Source organism: Littorina saxatilis, linkage group LG6, assembly GCF_037325665.1.
Source record: "Littorina saxatilis isolate snail1 linkage group LG6, US_GU_Lsax_2.0, whole genome shotgun sequence".
NCBI classification, from domain to species: Eukaryota; Metazoa; Mollusca; class Gastropoda; order Littorinimorpha; family Littorinidae; genus Littorina; species Littorina saxatilis.
The window spans coordinates 35575533-35592529 of record NC_090250.1 but is presented as its reverse complement, the minus strand read 5'-3'; the positions used below and the strand labels follow the sequence as shown (position 1 = coordinate 35592529).

The 16997-nt window shown below is 40.4% G+C and overlaps 1 protein-coding gene and 1 long non-coding RNA gene across 2 annotated transcripts; one reads left to right on the top strand and one right to left on the bottom strand.

Annotated features, from left to right (window-relative positions):
• Positions 1-6572: 6572 nt before the first annotated feature.
• Positions 6573-16513, bottom strand: LOC138969107 (iduronate 2-sulfatase-like). The gene is made up of 8 exons (XM_070341818.1): positions 16150-16513; positions 13620-13762; positions 13067-13244; positions 10263-10345; positions 9487-9700; positions 8917-9077; positions 8211-8337; positions 6573-7488 (listed from the first exon to the last, which is right to left on the bottom strand). The coding sequence occupies exons 1-8, from the start codon at positions 16211-16213 to the stop codon at positions 6800-6802; spliced, it is 1659 nt and encodes a 552-aa protein (XP_070197919.1). The 5' UTR covers positions 16214-16513; the 3' UTR covers positions 6573-6799.
• On the top strand, positions 13792-16291 carry LOC138969108 (uncharacterized). The gene is made up of 2 exons (XR_011456376.1): positions 13792-14173; positions 14481-16291. It is a non-coding gene; the product is annotated as an uncharacterized lncRNA (long non-coding RNA).
• Positions 16514-16997: the final 484 nt, after the last annotated feature.

Genomic DNA, 16997 nt, shown 5'->3' with positions numbered 1-16997 from the left:
TTCTTTTCGCTTTTGAGTACCTCCAATACATCTGCTCTAAAAGAACACATACACATCAAATCAGCCAATATATCGACGGGAATTTAACGATAAATATATTTTTTAAATTGCTTGGCCTGCGCTTCAGAATTTCAAACATTTTTCCAAGATTGTGATGGAGAAAAAAAAACAACTAATAAAACAAACAAATAATAATAAAAAATCAAAAAAATCACCAGGCGCAATTATTTCTGCACGCGAACGTCACATGGATGTTAACAAATGTTGTTTCCAGCGCGATATGCGTTTAACGTCATTCTGTTTCTTAATATGTTGACAGGCTCTCTCCTGCTGATTGTCCTCTGCGCTTTTGCGAACACTGCGATGTGCAGCCCTATTACAAACCCTTGTGGAGCAAGTGGAAATTCAGCGACAGTTGACCTGCCCCTCGTTTTGCAAAGTCTTCAAGACAGAGCTATTAAAATTTCTTCCGATGCGAAGAAACTGAAAGAATTTCTCACGGTAAGTTTTGGATACATTGCTCTTGTTTCGTATTACTACATTTAAGGTTTGATGTATTTGGGTAGTGCCTTCAGCAAAATGTTGCTCCCTTAATATTAGCATCATTACAGTGGGCGTTTTGTCATATTTTTTTCTCTCTGTTTTTTGTTGCATTTCTGAATTTGTCTACCCAAAAAATAAAAATAAAATACACGAATGTGTTATGAATAAATTATTTACCTCAGTGAACATCAGAGAACGAACACAACAAACATCGATCTTTACAGCATTCGTATTCTTTCGGTTTTGCTATATTAAAAATAACACACACACACATGTACACACAAACACACACACACACACACACACACACACACACACACACACACACACACACACCGTTATCGACACACACACACACACACACACACACACACACACACCGTTATCGACTGACACACACACACACACACACACACAAACAAACACACACACACACACACACACACACACACACACACACACACACAGACAGACAGACAGACAGACACACACACACACACACACACACACACACACACACACACACACACACACACACACACACTCACACAAACACAAATAGTAAGAGAGAATAACATTTCTAAAGCGTAGAATTAAAAAATATATCACAGAACTTGCAACTTCGGTTTTCAGTAGTTAGCATGCTTGGTCATCCTTTTGAGGCCTTTTAATCGTTCAGTGTCCAGGTAATTTCATCTTCAAACTCTTTATGTCGGTTTTATTGTGTCAACACATCAAATGCGTAAATGGTGCTTTGCCCTTGTTCTCACCTTATTAATATAATTATTTGCTTCGTTCCTTGTTTTTCTCCTCCTCTTCCCCCTATCCCCCTTTCTTTCTCTCTATAATACAAGCTGCACATCAAAGGCTTCGTTTTCTAAAATTGATTCTTTATTCTTTGTTTTAACAGGTTGGAACCAACCCATGGGTAACACATTTAAACAAACCAACAAAGGGCTATCACTACTCTGGTTTTCCATACGACTTTCAGGGAACGTTTAAACCACACGCAAATGTAAGTCTCTATCTGTGTCTCTCTTTCTCTGTCTCTGTCTCTCTCTCTTTCTCTTCTACTTTTCCCACCTCATTCTCTCTCTCTCTCTCTCTCTCTCTCTCTATCTATCTCTCTCTCTCTCTCTCTCTCTCTCTCTCCCTATCTCTTTTACTTTTCCCACCTCTCTCTCTCTCTCCATTCTCTCTCTATTTCCCTCTCCCTCCATCTTCTGCTTACTCGTTATCGTTGTAGAAATAGAACCATACTTAAATAAAATGCAACTGAGTGCAAGAACAAAATCAAGTCTTCGTAAATAGAAACACATTTTCCACTAGCTTTCATCACACAATAGAAACGGTATTCAAGAATATATATTGCTTTGAGTCTTGTTCGTTCTTTCAAGACGCTTTGAAACCGGCAGGCCGTAGTTTAGGCACATTTGTCAAAAACACGAAACCTTACGTGGTTGAAAAACACTGGTGGCTGACCTGAGAAAATCACAAAATCAGAGTTTAAAGATAGAGCTAAATTTCTCTTTTCTAAGTGCTTCTCTGTAGGCACTGTGAGTCATAAACCTCGCACAGAAAACATGATGCTTGAACCACGTTTCGTTTTCTTTGTCCAGGTAACTGAAACGCTGATCAAGGATTACGTCTTCCTATCGAAGCTGCACATCGTCTACGAACAACTGAGGATCATCACAGACTGTTCCACCAGAGAAAACAAACACATAGCTCAGAGTACTATCGATTCGGTCCTGAAAAACAGCGAGCTAGCCCTGTGTAGCATTGACATCTACCTGACTAAGAGCGGCCATTTTATGCCGGACACGCAGATTCCCACAAGAGCCCAAGTGCTGGACGATACACGAATCAACACCGACGCACCAGACGCTCCAGATTTTTCGAAGTTCACTGACCGCAACGTCCCATTTTTCTCTTTTCGGTCAGCGGTTACTTACATAATTGCACGAGACACGGAGACAACGTGCACCAGCCTTGCGGAACAGTATAAAAAGGCTCTGTCATGAGCACAGTCATAAGGGGGGCCTGGGTAGCTCAGGGTAGCTCAGGTGGTAGAGCACTGGACTTTTGATCGAGAGGTAGCTGGTTCGAATCCGGGCCGGGACGGACACGGGTCAACTTTATGTGCAGACCCAGAGACGGTATCCATCTCCCACCCCCGTGTCACCACAATGGCACGTTACAGATCTTGGTCATTCTACCATAAGTGCAGATGGCTGATACCACCTAAACACGCAAACATCAAAAAGCCGTGAGGGCGTAAAACTCGAATCGTATAAACCAATTCATGTCCAATATAGGCAATTAAGACCTGACGGACAATAAGCCCCTTAAACTTTACTTACAGTCATAAGCCGTGGAACAAACTGAAGACCTCTAGGCATCAACAAAGACACCTCAGTGCTATCAGTAAACTCACAGGGAAGAACTTTCGTGACCTTGAGTAAGATATTTTAGATAACCAGCAACGAACGGAAATGTAATTATCATTTCGAAAACCCGAAGTGAACGTACATTTCTTTCCTCTTTCTCTCAAGGTCTTTAAGCTGTGTACCCTGCCGACGTGTCTTCCTTTGCGGGAGAGTTTGAGTTTGGTTATATTAACCTGTACCCTGTGCTTCACTAAGTCAGTTTGTCATCATTTTCATGAGTTTTCATTCACAAGCACTGGTCAAGCACCTTCGGCCTTGGTCAATATGCTCCCCCTCGGACCGACAAAAAAGCTGGTCTGTCAACAACCCATCAAACACCTTATAATGTTTAAAGGCACCCACCTTCGTTTGGCTGAGTATATCAGATCCGACAAGGCTTTTACATGCAGTAAGAGCATCCCTCCACTTGGTGTCATACCATCACCCAACATCCTGACTACGTGCTGTAGTGAGTTGGCATTTTTTTGCCGGAGGTTTTGATGCATGTTAAAGGCATATGTACGCGCTCCCGTGTTTACAAAGTGTAGTTTGCCCATAATCGATGTCAAACGCACCATAAGACCATATAATGACGATATGTCACCATGCGCGGACCATAATACATGCATTACAGCTTGTTCTAGCCTCTGAAAAAGTGAGGATGTCAACAAAGCCGCGGTGTTAGCTCCCTTGCATCAACGTTACATGTGTTGCCAAATCTATAAATAGGACGATCCAGATCAAAATGAAAATTAACATATCTCAACATTGAAGGGGTCCTAGACCACAATATTTTGCAGGGAACTTAATTTAGCATGTCTCCAGCTTTTGGTAAAGCAATTAGCGTGTATAGTCATCGAGTACATATGCCTTTAAACCATGAAATTAGCTGTTAATGCGTTAGGTCTCGGGTTGTCATCCTATTATCGGGAATCATCTCTCATTAATCTGGATTTGACTTGATGATTTTTCACTTGGTCGCAGCAATGTCCATCATGAACAATGAAATCGTCTTTCATTTCCTTTCACTTTCGCAAGTACGACAGAAAGCCTTCTATCGTTTGAAGTTTATAGAATCAAAGAGTCAAAATCACCTACTTTTGATCATGTAGCTTTACACTATTCTTTGGTAAAGCGATTGCATATGATACCCCATTACATTGCTTTTGTTGTTGTAAGTCAAATGCTAGTCATGCCATTTCTATTTGTTTTTAAATCAATAAAAATATATGTTTACGTTTGAAATGCGTTTTATCTGAGATCACGTGTTGTCCTTGGCATTTAAAAATGTTGCGAATTTTTGTTTGTTCAAAATTGTATCAATGCTTTGTACAGACTTTTTCTTGTGTTTTTACTTTTTTTCATAAACACAGATTTAAACAAAACTGTAAGTTGCATTGGACTGTGCGTGCGTGACTCTCTCTCTCTTTCTCTCTCTCTCTCTCTCTCTCTCTCTCTCTCTCTCTCTCTCTCTCTCTCTCTCTCTCTCTCTCTTACACACACACACGAGTGTCGCATTTCACTTCCTTACAGCTACATGAATGAAAGGTTTCTTCACACGCCCCACCAATCGCTCTGATTGTTTGCCAAAGTACTGTACTCGCGAAATGAAACACGGAAGAATGAAAACTAAAGGATATTGAAAATATCTTAACACGCTCAAACGTAGGTCCACAAGCCACATTGACACGCTCACACATAAAACTCAGCGGTCATCTGTGAGATGTCAATAAACACCGGAAAATGCTGTCCTGTTCTGCGATAAAGAATGCATGACTGCATTACATGCAACCTAGCGAATAAATCTCCCTGGTTTGAAATAGAAGAGACTTTGGAATTACTAATACTGACTGGACATTTCCAAAGTATTGAATGTGTAAGGTTCCTACTCCTGCTGTCAAAGTTTTCTCTTGAGCCGTTAAGGGTGTTATTTTGGTGGTTAGAAAGTTGACTTCTGAACACGATTTGGGAAAATCTGTCAAACGTTCTCGTCAAATATGTCTCCGGATATTAAAATGATTGATCTCGGTTTGACTTTTCGTGCAAATATTCTTGTGTTCATTGATGTTCACTTATTCTTGTGCAAGGCATAGTGTTGGTACGGAACACGATTTCCTGCTATTTGAAAGCAACAAATTATCGACCGATGAAACTATATTTATCGTACTGTAATAACAGTGGAGCTACTACTGTCAATCGCTACTTTCTATTGAATCGCGAGAAGAGACTTTGCAGGGGAACACACACACACACACACACACACACACACACACACACACACACACACACACACACACACACACACACACACACACACACACACACACACACACACACACACACACAGGCACGCGCAATAAAATATTTAAGATTAAACAAACAGCCACCAGCAGATCGAGAGAAACAGTGAACACACAAAAGGAAAGGAAGAAAAAAAAGTTGCGTAAGGCGAAATTACTACATTTAGTCAAGCTGTCGAACTCACAGAATGAAACTGAACGCACTGCATTTTTTTCACCCAGACAGTATAGCATCGTCAGTCAACCGCTCGTGGAAAAGGCAGTGAAATTGACGAGCCAGTTTGGCGCGGTAGTTGTTACGCTGAGCTGCAGAGCATGCTTTTCTGTATCTCTGTTCTTTTTAACTTTCTGAGCTTGTTTTTCATTCAAACATAACTTATCTATGTGTTTTTGGAATCAAGAAACAACAAAAAATAAGATGAAATTGTTTTTTAAACGAATTCGGAAATGTTATTTTCATCATACTTTTCATACTTTTAATTTTCTTAGCTGGTTTTTAATCCAAATATAACATATTTATATGTTGTTTTGAATCAGAAAATAATGAAGAATAAGATGACATTATTTTTGGATCGTTTTATACCAAAACAATGTAATTAAAATTTTCAGATTTTTAATTTATTCATTTTTAAGCCTCCAAACTGAAATGCAATACCAAAGTCCGGACTGAGTAGAAGATTGCTTGACTAAAATTTCAATCAATTTGATCTAAAAATGAGGGTGTGACACATGCAGTGCCGCCTCAACTTTCACGAAAAGCCGGATATGACGTCATCAGTGATATTTATCCCCCAAAAGAAGAAACAAATGATCTAGGGATACTATACCCAGAAACTCTCATGTGAAGTTTCATTAAGATCGGTCCAGTAGTTTTCTTGGAATAGTTCTACACGCCCACACATACACACACACACACACACACACACACACATACACACATACACACACACACACACACAACACACACACACACACACACGCACGCACACACACACACACACACACACACAAACACAAACACAAACACACACACACACACACACACACACACACACACACACACACACACACACACACCACAACCCTCGTCTTGATTCCCCATCTATGTTAAAACATTTAGTCAAAACTTGACTAAATGTAACAACAACCAACAATCAAACAAAGAAACAATCAAACAAACACACAAAGAAGCGAACACACACAAAAAAGCATACAAACACACGAAACATCATACAAACACACAACAATTTACCCCCCCCCCCCCCCCCCCCTCCGATCCACCACAAAGAAATGCATTCAGTTGACTGGATACCCATGCTTTATTAGTTGTTTGCTCATTGACTACTACTCTGTTTCTGTTTCGCGAGCTCCCAAGACCCTGGATAAATCTTGATTTTATCGAGGTGGACATTTTTCTCTTGGTTGTTTATTTGTTAACAAATAGTTGTTTTTATGGATATGTCAAAGTAGTATAGTCTCGATCGTGTATGTTCCTCGTGTCGTCGTATGACATTTCACACTCTCTCGCTACAAGGCTGGGACGGGCAAGGCATCCCTCCATCCAGCTCTCAGCTGTTTGGACAGACTTTTTGTCAAGTCCTGGAAGGCAGGGACCTCCGCCACGTTGACGTCCTCATCGGGATCACTGCTGTAGGTGTACAACTCCCGGGCGTACACCTTGCTCCAGTCAGCAGTGAAGGTCGTGTGGTTGTAGGCGATCCACTCCGTGTAGCGATGTTCGTACGTCCGCATTGTGTAGCCCATGATAGGCGTTTCTGGTGCTCCTGGCGCTATCCTTTCCCTCGGGTACTGGCTGAAAACGGCAGGCTTCCATGATGTTAATCGACCTGTGATGTCACTGTTAGCTGACGTCATGGTGAGGTTCTTGATGATGGGGACTAGGCTTGCTCCCTCTGTGCAGAATGCGATGTTGAAAGGGTTGTCTGGGCAGGTCGAAGGAACGTCCACACCAGCAAGCTCTGAAACGGTGGCGTACAAATCCACAGCTTCTACCAGGGCGTCGCTCACTAATCCCAATTCTAGATTTTCTGGTTGAAACTTCAATGTTTTGTCGAGAGCGTCGTGGAATGGAAAGTTTTCACCGGGAGGGGCTTTCTTTGTGGTGACACCGGGGACATGTACAAACATAGGGATCCTTGTCGCGATGTCGAAGTTGGTGTGCTTGCACCACTCGCCGTGATCCCCTAACTGCCAACCTGTGTGAATTGAAAATTAAATAAACTGTTTGTTGAATTAAATTTCATATCAGCAAACGTTCAATTAATTTTTGCGTGTGGTCAGTTTGCTGTGTGCATGACTTCATGCCTTAAGCGTTCAATCTTAGTTTAACCTCAGTGGTAAGAACACAAATATAGTTCGTAGTGTATTGACTTAAACACGTTGATAATAAAATAAGCTGATGCAGAGCTAGATGCACTGTTAGGTAATGATTAAGCTATCAGTTTTATTTAGGTCACATAGAAATAGGACGCCGGCTTAGCGCAGATACCTTAAAAGTTATCCATAGAACGATCAGGTACTGAAGATGTCAAGGTAAATAAATATCACCTAGATACATAGATGCATGCTTTACCCATTTATGCTGTGTACAATATACAGACAATCAGACAAAAGATAGGTAGAGAGACAAACAGTATAGTTATACAGTAGACTCCGCTTAATAAGGTCACCTTCGTGCAGGACAAAAGTGGCTATATTAAGCGGGTGGATTTAATAAAAGGATAAGCATAAAACATAAGGAAAAATCCGTGCAGTCAGAAATTGGCCTCAAAAAGCGAGTGGCTTTATTAAACATGGCCTTATTAAGCAGATTCTACTGTATCAGACAAGAAACAGATCAACTAACCCAATGACAGACAGACCAACAGAATTCCCTTGCTCTAACTTCTCAGGGACATCCCATAAATGTTGAACGTACCGTGGTCGCCGTGAAAGGTGATGATGGTGTTGTCAGCCAGACCATACTGATCCAAAGCCTGAAGAACTCGTCCCACCTGAGCGTCCGTGTAACTCGCTGCTGCCGAGTAACTCTGCCTCAGTTTGTACTGCAATGTGGCAGATATAACACTCATAGGCTAGTTGTTTAACCTCAGATTTCATAAATTTTTTTAACACTTGCAAAATAAGTCACTTGTGTAACATATTGATTTCAAGAAGACTACATTCAAACGCAATGACGTCGTCTGTATATAGTCTTCAGCTAAAGCTTTACTGCAGTCAAGCGATAACTAAAAGTTACTATTCATTTACGTAGATAGGTCTTTCTTGGTAACTGTACCGTTTACCTTAATTGCTGGAAGCATTTGGTACTCTAACTGGTCAGGGTCATTTGTATTTAAGTAGTCTAAATTAGGTAAACATTTATTTCAGTCTTTGTAATCTCAGCAACAACAGTAGAACATTACTGATTGCTTGATTGAGTTTTGTTAAGTTGGTTTTTATAGACCTTTTTCGGAATCTGAATAGCTCTCGCAATCTGAGTGACATATGCTCTTTGTTATGCTTCGAGAACTTAGAACGTCGACTCTTCGCAGCTCTCGCGAGATATCCGTACCACACGCTTTGCTATTAGCTTCGAAGTTTACAAGAGCTTGCACTATGGAAATAGTCTATTGTTGCACTACCTGGTAATGCAGAGGAACAAGGCTGAAGGGTCCACTGATGTTCAGCGCACGGATGTCTTCATAATTTTTCAGTTCTCCGTACGAACTCCACGCCACCTCAGGTAGCCAGGGCGGGTAGTAGGGGTTGGGGGCCAGGTGGATCTTGGACATCGGGTAGAGATCTGCACTGACACACATTGCACATAATAGCTATCGCTTGTGTTAAACAGTTGTTTATGGACTAGTCTCAATGAGACTTCCTAGAAACGAAAAAAAAACCGAAAAAAAAACAACAACAACAAAGAAACAAACAAAGAAACCCTTAAAAAAAGAACAGAAACAAACAAAGAAACAAACAAACAAACAAACAAACACCGTTCAGAACGAAAAACCACCAATCCGAGTTAAAACACGCAGTTTTAAACACCATGATTTCACACATTTGATCCAGTGATTGGGTTTGTCAATGCCCAGCACGTGATTATGAGGTAAACAACAGGCAACATGACTTACTCGGAGAGTGATATTCAGAGAGTACGGGTATAAAGTGGCACTTTTAGATGTTTGGGAGGTCCAAACATCGAGACTCACCAAGATATTCCATCGGGTACTCAAAAGGCAGATGAGGTTTGTGGTATCCCATGCCGATGAAGAAAGGCTTGTGGTCCATGGACCTGTTCTTGAGGAACTCGATGGTGAAGTCCGTGTTCTCTGTGTCTGGCAGGGAACCGCCATGCAGTGTCTTCAGATCTACTGGACACACTGCCCAGTCCTTGTAAAGTTTGCCGTCAACCCCTTTGCAGTGCTACACATACACGAAAGAATGAGAGAGTGAGTGAGTGAGTGAGGGAGTGCGTGAGGGAGTGAGTGAGTGAGTGAGGGAATGAATCAATGAATGCGTGTATGAATAAACGAGTAAACGAACGGATGAAGGAACGAATCACTGAATAAATCCTTGACTGACTGACTGACTGACTGATTCAATGAATGAATGAATGAATGAATGCATGAATCAATCAATCAATCAGTCAATCAATCAATCAATCAATCAATCAATCAATAGTTCAATCAACATTTTGGATATTGTGATTGGCACGAAAGCAGCAATGTCTGCTTAGCGATTGCCACCGGGTTTTTTTGGTCTACACTTCTTACTTCAAAATAAACTGCCCGTCATAAAAAAAAACTAGGCAGTTGTGTAAGCTTTCAGATCTTTGTGAAAATGCAGTTTATTTTTAAATGACCACACATGCTATTCTTTACCCTACCATATTCAGCAAACAGATTGCTTTAACACGAGGTAGTGTTTATCCAATGTAACATACAACACAGACAACCTTGAATCTGATATGAATATGCCTGTTTACCTTACTGCTGTAATTCTGTGTGGCGTGGTAGGCCGGGTATGTCCAGCTATACGGGTAGTCGTCTGTGTACCCTGATGCTGAGCCTTCAAGAGAAGACAGAGAAAGTGAAAAAGACATCATATTGCGTGAAATTAAATCAGCAAGTGAAAACAGAAGAACAATGGTAAGTGGACATGAGAGCGGGAAATAAGAAGACACAGTTTTATTTTTTTAAATACTGAACTCGCGTGTGATCGAAGATGATACAACTTAAAATTTACGACGTTTCGACCCGGGTTTTCTTCAAGAACATAGAAAACGAAACATAGCAGTAGAAAACAAGTCGCGTAAGGCGAAAATACAACATTTAGTCAAGTAGCTGCCATTTTTCAGCAAGACCGTATACTCGTAGCATCGTCAGTCCACCGCTCATGGCAAAGGCAGTGAAATTGACAAGAAGAGCGGGGTAGTAGTTGCGCTAAGAAGGATAGCACGCTTTTCTGTACCTCTCTTTGTTTTAACTTTCTGAGCGTGTTTTTAATCCAAACATTTCATATCTATATGTTTTTGGAATCAGGAACCAACAAGGAATAAGATGAAAGTGTTTTTAAATTGATTTGGACAATTTAATTTTGATAATAATTTTTATATATTTAATTTTCAGAGCTTGTTTTTAATCCGAATATAACATATTTATATGTTTTTGGAATCAGCAAATGATGGAGAATAAGATAAACGTAAATTTGGATCGTTTTATAAATTTTTATTTTTTTTTTACAATTTTCCGATTTTTAATGACCAAAGTCATCAATTAATTTTTAAGCCACCAAGCTGAAATGCAATACCGAAGTCCGGGCTTTGTCGAAGATTACTTGACCAAAATTTCAACCAATTTGGTTGAAAAATGAGGGCGTGACAGTGCCGCCTCAACTTTCACGAAAAGCCGGATATGACGTCATCAAAGACATTTATAAAAAAAATGAAAAAAATGTTCGGGGATATCAATCCCAGGAACTCTCATGTCAAATTTCATAAAGATCGGTCCAGTAGTTTGGTCTGAATCGCTCTACACACACACACACACAGACAGACAGACAGACAGACAGACAGACACACACACACACACACACACACACACACACACACACACATACACCACGACCCTCGTCTCGATTCCCCCCTCTACGTTAAAATATTTAGTCAAAACTTGACTAAATATAAAACAAGTCGCGTAAGGCGAAAATACAATATTTAGTCAAGTAGCTGTCGAACTCACAGAATGAAACTGAACGCAATGCCATTTTTCAGCAAGACCGTATACTCGTAGCATCGTCAGTCCACCGCTCATGGCAAAGGCAGTGAAATTGACAAGAAGAGCGGGGTAGTAGTTGCGCTAAGAAGGATAGCACGCTTTTCTGTACCTCTCTTTGTTTTAACTTTCTGAGCGTGTTTTTAATCCAAACATATCATATCTATATGTTTTTGGAATCAGGAACCGACAAGGAATAAGATGAAAGTGTTTTTAAATTGATTTGGACAATTTGATTTTGATAATAATTTTTATATATTTAATTTTCAGAGCTTGTTTTTAATCCGAATATAACATATTTATATGTTTTTGGAATCAGAAAATGATGGAGAATAAGATAAACGTAAATTTGGATCGTTTTATAAATTTTTATTTTTTTTTTACAATTTTCCGATTTTTAATGACCCAAGTCATTAATTAATTTTTAAGCCACCAAGCTGAAATGCAATACCGAAGTCCGGGCTTCGTCGAAGATTACTTGACCAAAATTTCAACCAATTTGGTTGAAAAATGAGGGCGTGACAGTGCCGCCTCAACTTTCACGAAAAGCCAGATATGACGTCATCAAAGACATTTATCCAAAAAATGAAAAAAGTGTTCGGGGATTTCATACCCAGGAACTCTCATGTCAAATTTCATAAAGATCGGTCCAGTAGTTTAGTCTGAATCGCTCTACACACACACACACACACACACACACACAGACAGACACACACACGCACATACACCACGACCCTCGTCTCGATTCCCCCCTCTACGTTAAAACATTTAGTCAAAACTTGACTAAAATGTAAAAAAGAGACAGACAAAAGAACAAGAAGAAAAACTACAGACGTCAGCAAGTGAAGTCAAAAACAGACTGACTATAGAGTGTATGATATATATGATATATATTATATTGTTGTGTTTGTAACTGATTTTATAGACGCGGCGTATTCTATGAACTGCATATACATAGGGACTCAACATAATCAAACCACATCTTGCACAGAATGATTGTCACAGTAAGAGACAGGCACACATAACATACATAATTCATCGATAAATGTACATTTCTATCGTCGGTTTTGCCAGGCAAATTGCAAAAGAAGTAGAAGAAGAACTACCGACGTCAGCAAGTGAAGTCAAAAACAGACTGACTAGAGTTTATGATATACATTATATATACTGTATTGTTGTGTTTGTAACTGATTTTAAAGACGCAGCAATTTCAAAGGCAAATTGCGTATCCATGTTTGTTCAAGTGAATGACAAAATTCATTCATTTTGACAGAATGAAATGACAGATTCATCCGCTCGGCTTCCTGACGAGTGGGCGAACACTGATTCTATCCAGATACATTTTGTGTGAATATTTGTTTGTCTGTACACTTAAAAGACCGTTGGGTCGAAATATCTGTGAATGTATTGTTTTGTCAATAACAAACGTTCCAACAACCTAACTTTCTTGTTTTTTTGTTTCTCAAGTGAATGATAATCAACATGGTCGAGTTCAATAGTGTCTATTTTGACATACCTGGGTGAAAGATCTTGCCCACAGACTGAGTGACGTATCCGTTGTTCTTGAAGTGTTCAGGCAGTGTGGTGAAGTTACCAGACACATTTCTGAAGTAATGCACCAGGTCAAAGATACGTGTTGTATCGGGACGTCGCCCTGTCAGGAAGGACGTTCTGCTTGGCGAACACACCGCTTGCTGTGATTAAAAGAAAAGGTTACATTCTTGGACTTTCATGTTTCATGACATTTTCAAACGATCTCCAATCAAATATCAAACACAATTGATCTCTTTGACCTACATGCCACTACCACACAAAATCAAATTGCAAATTCTGTGCACAATTGTTTTCGTAACTGACTCTTGTGTCAATCTGAAAAGTTAATCCATTCAAAATCCCCCCCCTACACACACACACACACACTATTAGATATATTTCCAAGTGGTGGGATGGTCTTATCTCATGTAAAAGCCTTGACAGATCTGGAATGGTGAGCCAAATCGTTGGCCTTAGCCTTTAATAAAACAGCATGAACATACAGCGGTAAGAAATAACAGAAACAAGAGACGTACCTGCACGTACGCGTGTTCGAATTTGACACTCTTGGCAGCGAGCTGGTCAATGTTGGGAGTGACCATGTTGGTTTCTCCATAACATCCCAGCTTGGGCCTCAGGTCGTCCACCACCAGGAACAACACGTTGGGTCGGGACGAGGCTGAACAAGAAAATATTATTTTGGACGTACTTGGCAGACATAGAACACGATAGGGATATTTTTGTTGACGCCTAATGTGTGTTTGGTAAGCCTGAAAGGTACCATCACAATTCATAAATGTCACAGAGATGTGAGTAGGATATTTGAGCTGTGAAACACGTCGTGATTTTTAACTTCCCTAAAGATTGAATTGCGATGCGTAGGGGACAGGAGAAGCGTTATCACGGCTTTTGTGTGTTGCACAAGGAAATAGCCCTGGTTTAAACAGAATAGTGTTTACGAGTTGGAAAGATATAGCTGGTTTTGAACTAAGATATTCACAGCGTTTAAGATTCTCATTCGAGAAGGTTGTCAGCGCGTTTCGGTCTTGTTCGGGGAACAAGCACTCTTTCAAGAGACGGGTCTCTTAAGGTAAATGATTTATTATGTTGTATGTTATTGAAGCTTGAATACATATCTGGAATGTAAATGTTAGTGTATGCAAAGTGCACTAAATTCTAGTGTTAAGTTTTAAGAGAATTCTTGTTGTGATTGTATTAGGGTTTTTGTTGGGAAATTCTTGAACATAAATGTTGTTACGCATTTATGTTATGTTTAAGACAGTAATGCTATGTATGGTAGTGTGATTCATGGATTAAGTATAGTTTGGATATTGACTGTTTAGGAAGAGGAGATGGTTTAAGAGAATGTTGTATTAAGACTTGGGTTAATTCTTTAGGAGTTTCCATGAGGGGTACGAGTTACGGACCTCACACGGGAGAATGCGTGGCGATGGTGGAGCAAGAGACCACATCGGCGCAGATGGCTGGACGGGGGAGTCCCTATCGTTACCGGTCGTAGAGACGACGGTTCTTCTCGCTAACGGCGAAAGGTGCATGTTAGCATCTATAAGGAGAGTTTCTGGGGAATCATCATCTACATGGATTCAGCGGCACAAGGATGTGTAAATGACGACATGCAGTGAGACGTGATACGAACTCGTGAGTGTCTGTCAACACCTTATCTTGTGCAGTAATCTATTATTGAGATAGTATCTGTATATCATGTAATCACATGCTCTGAGTGATTGCGATAAGATTGTGTGAACTGTGTGTTCCAGAGTGGATTGGTATTGATGTATTGAAGTGAAGTGTTGTAATTTGTGAGGAATTAATGAGTCTGTATCCTCCCAAATTCTGTGTTTGAAGTGTGAAGTGCGAAGAGTGAAGAGTCAGTTTAATTAGATAGGGCAGAACACGTATACATAAAAGTAACTCCTTTATTCGCACCATAATCCACTTCATGACAATAAAATAAACCAATTTATGTATACAAACCCACGCTATTCAGCCGACTTGATAACATTGGTCAGCTTAAATTTCAGGTCTCAGAAAAAAGCACAGGGTTTGAACTGTCCAGGGCTCCCCCAACTGCGCGTCCCTGCTTGAGGCCGAAAACACGTACTAGAAATTCATGGAGGGCGTCCCACGACGCACTTATCTGAAACAGCGGGTCCTGAGACGCACTACATATCCGTTATCATGCGCGCGTACCATCATTACTGTTTTTAGGAAACGCTCTGCCAGATCTGTATCGATACCATTTAGTTTAAGGAGGTTATCTTACACATGTAACCATAATGCTTTTGTAAAGGGATCAGAGTCTAAAAATGGCGGTATTACTTTGAGCAGTCTGTGTCGGCGAGGAATTAGCCTTCCCAAAGCAAGTATATGAACCTCCACTGAGGGGGTCCTTGGACCCTCTACAAATTAAAGTTGAGGGTCCAGGACCCTCTAGGTTGAGCGTCTGTGGGGAGCCCTGCTGTCGTTGATCGGGCTCGCCGAATTTTTCCAAAACGCGTACTCATACACGAACACACGCCCGTACGCACGCACAGAGATACATAGACATAGACACGTACACACACACACACACACACACACACACCGAGACACACACGCACAGAAACACCCAGAAACACCCAGAAACACACACACACACACGGCACACACAAACACACACACACACACACACACACACACACACTGACACGGAGGGGGGCATCAGTATTGGAACAAGTACACAAGCTTTCCAAAGTATTTTGCGACAATAAATAGTATAAAAGAGACAGCGTTAACCAAAGACTTTGTGCGCATGCACGCATACATACTTCATCAAGCTAGCGAAATAAAAAAGCTATTTTAGGAACAAAACCTACACCCGAAGCTTAAGTGTACATACGTTCATCATAACTATATTCTCTGTTTCTGTATCTTCTTCGTCAAATTCAAAGAGCGATCGACCGAGGCTCAAGTAATGTTTATTTGTAAATAGTTAAACTTTCCATGAACTAACCTTGCACGTTTTTGTGTGTGCACGAACTCAATAGGAATTTAAAAAATACTTACCTTCAGCAACATTCTTGGCAACACCAATGAACACAACTGCTAACATGAAGAGAACAATCGCCATTTTTTTTATGTTTTGCACTGATCACACATAAGCTTGTTTCAAACCCAAGCCCTATCTCTCCAAGTGTGCGAGTGTGTATGTGTGAGGTTATTTCACGACTAAGCACGCGACGCTTTTTGTCAATCAATAGCAGCTGCGATAAATGGTTCTTACTGTGTCAGCTCTCCTTTTGGGTATGAGCAACCGTCTCGTGACCTGTGCACTAAATGTTTGTGGCTTTGTGTACGTATCATTCGCTTAAATGACATTGTCCACTTGGAGCTATTCTTCAACACACACGATTCATTAATTTATGCGAGAGTTGCTCAAGAAAGCAGAATGTCATTGTGTCAAATGGTGCATGTCACCGATAAAAGTAGATACTCTTCTAAATGTGTGTGTGTGTGTGTGTGTGTGTGTGCGTCTATGTCTGTGTGAGTGTGAGGTGTGTGTGTGTGTGTGTGTGTGTGTGTGTGTGTGTGTGTGTGTGTGTGTGTGACTGAATATTACCTTTACACGGTGTTACTAGATATACAAATAAACACATAGCTGACTTAATGGTTACATTGAGCGTTGTCGCACTACTTCTCTCGGTATTTGTACATGCTATTTGTGTATGATCTTATGCATCAGTCTAAGAAATGAACCTTGGACACCAATTGAACAAGAAATGGGTATCGCAGTATTCATCTTTCTTTGAATGTGGTTGAAAGCCAACACGCCTTACTTTTATGAATCACACTCTCCTTTTTATATTTAGTCAAGTTTTGACTAAATATTTTAACATCGAGGGGGAATCGAAACG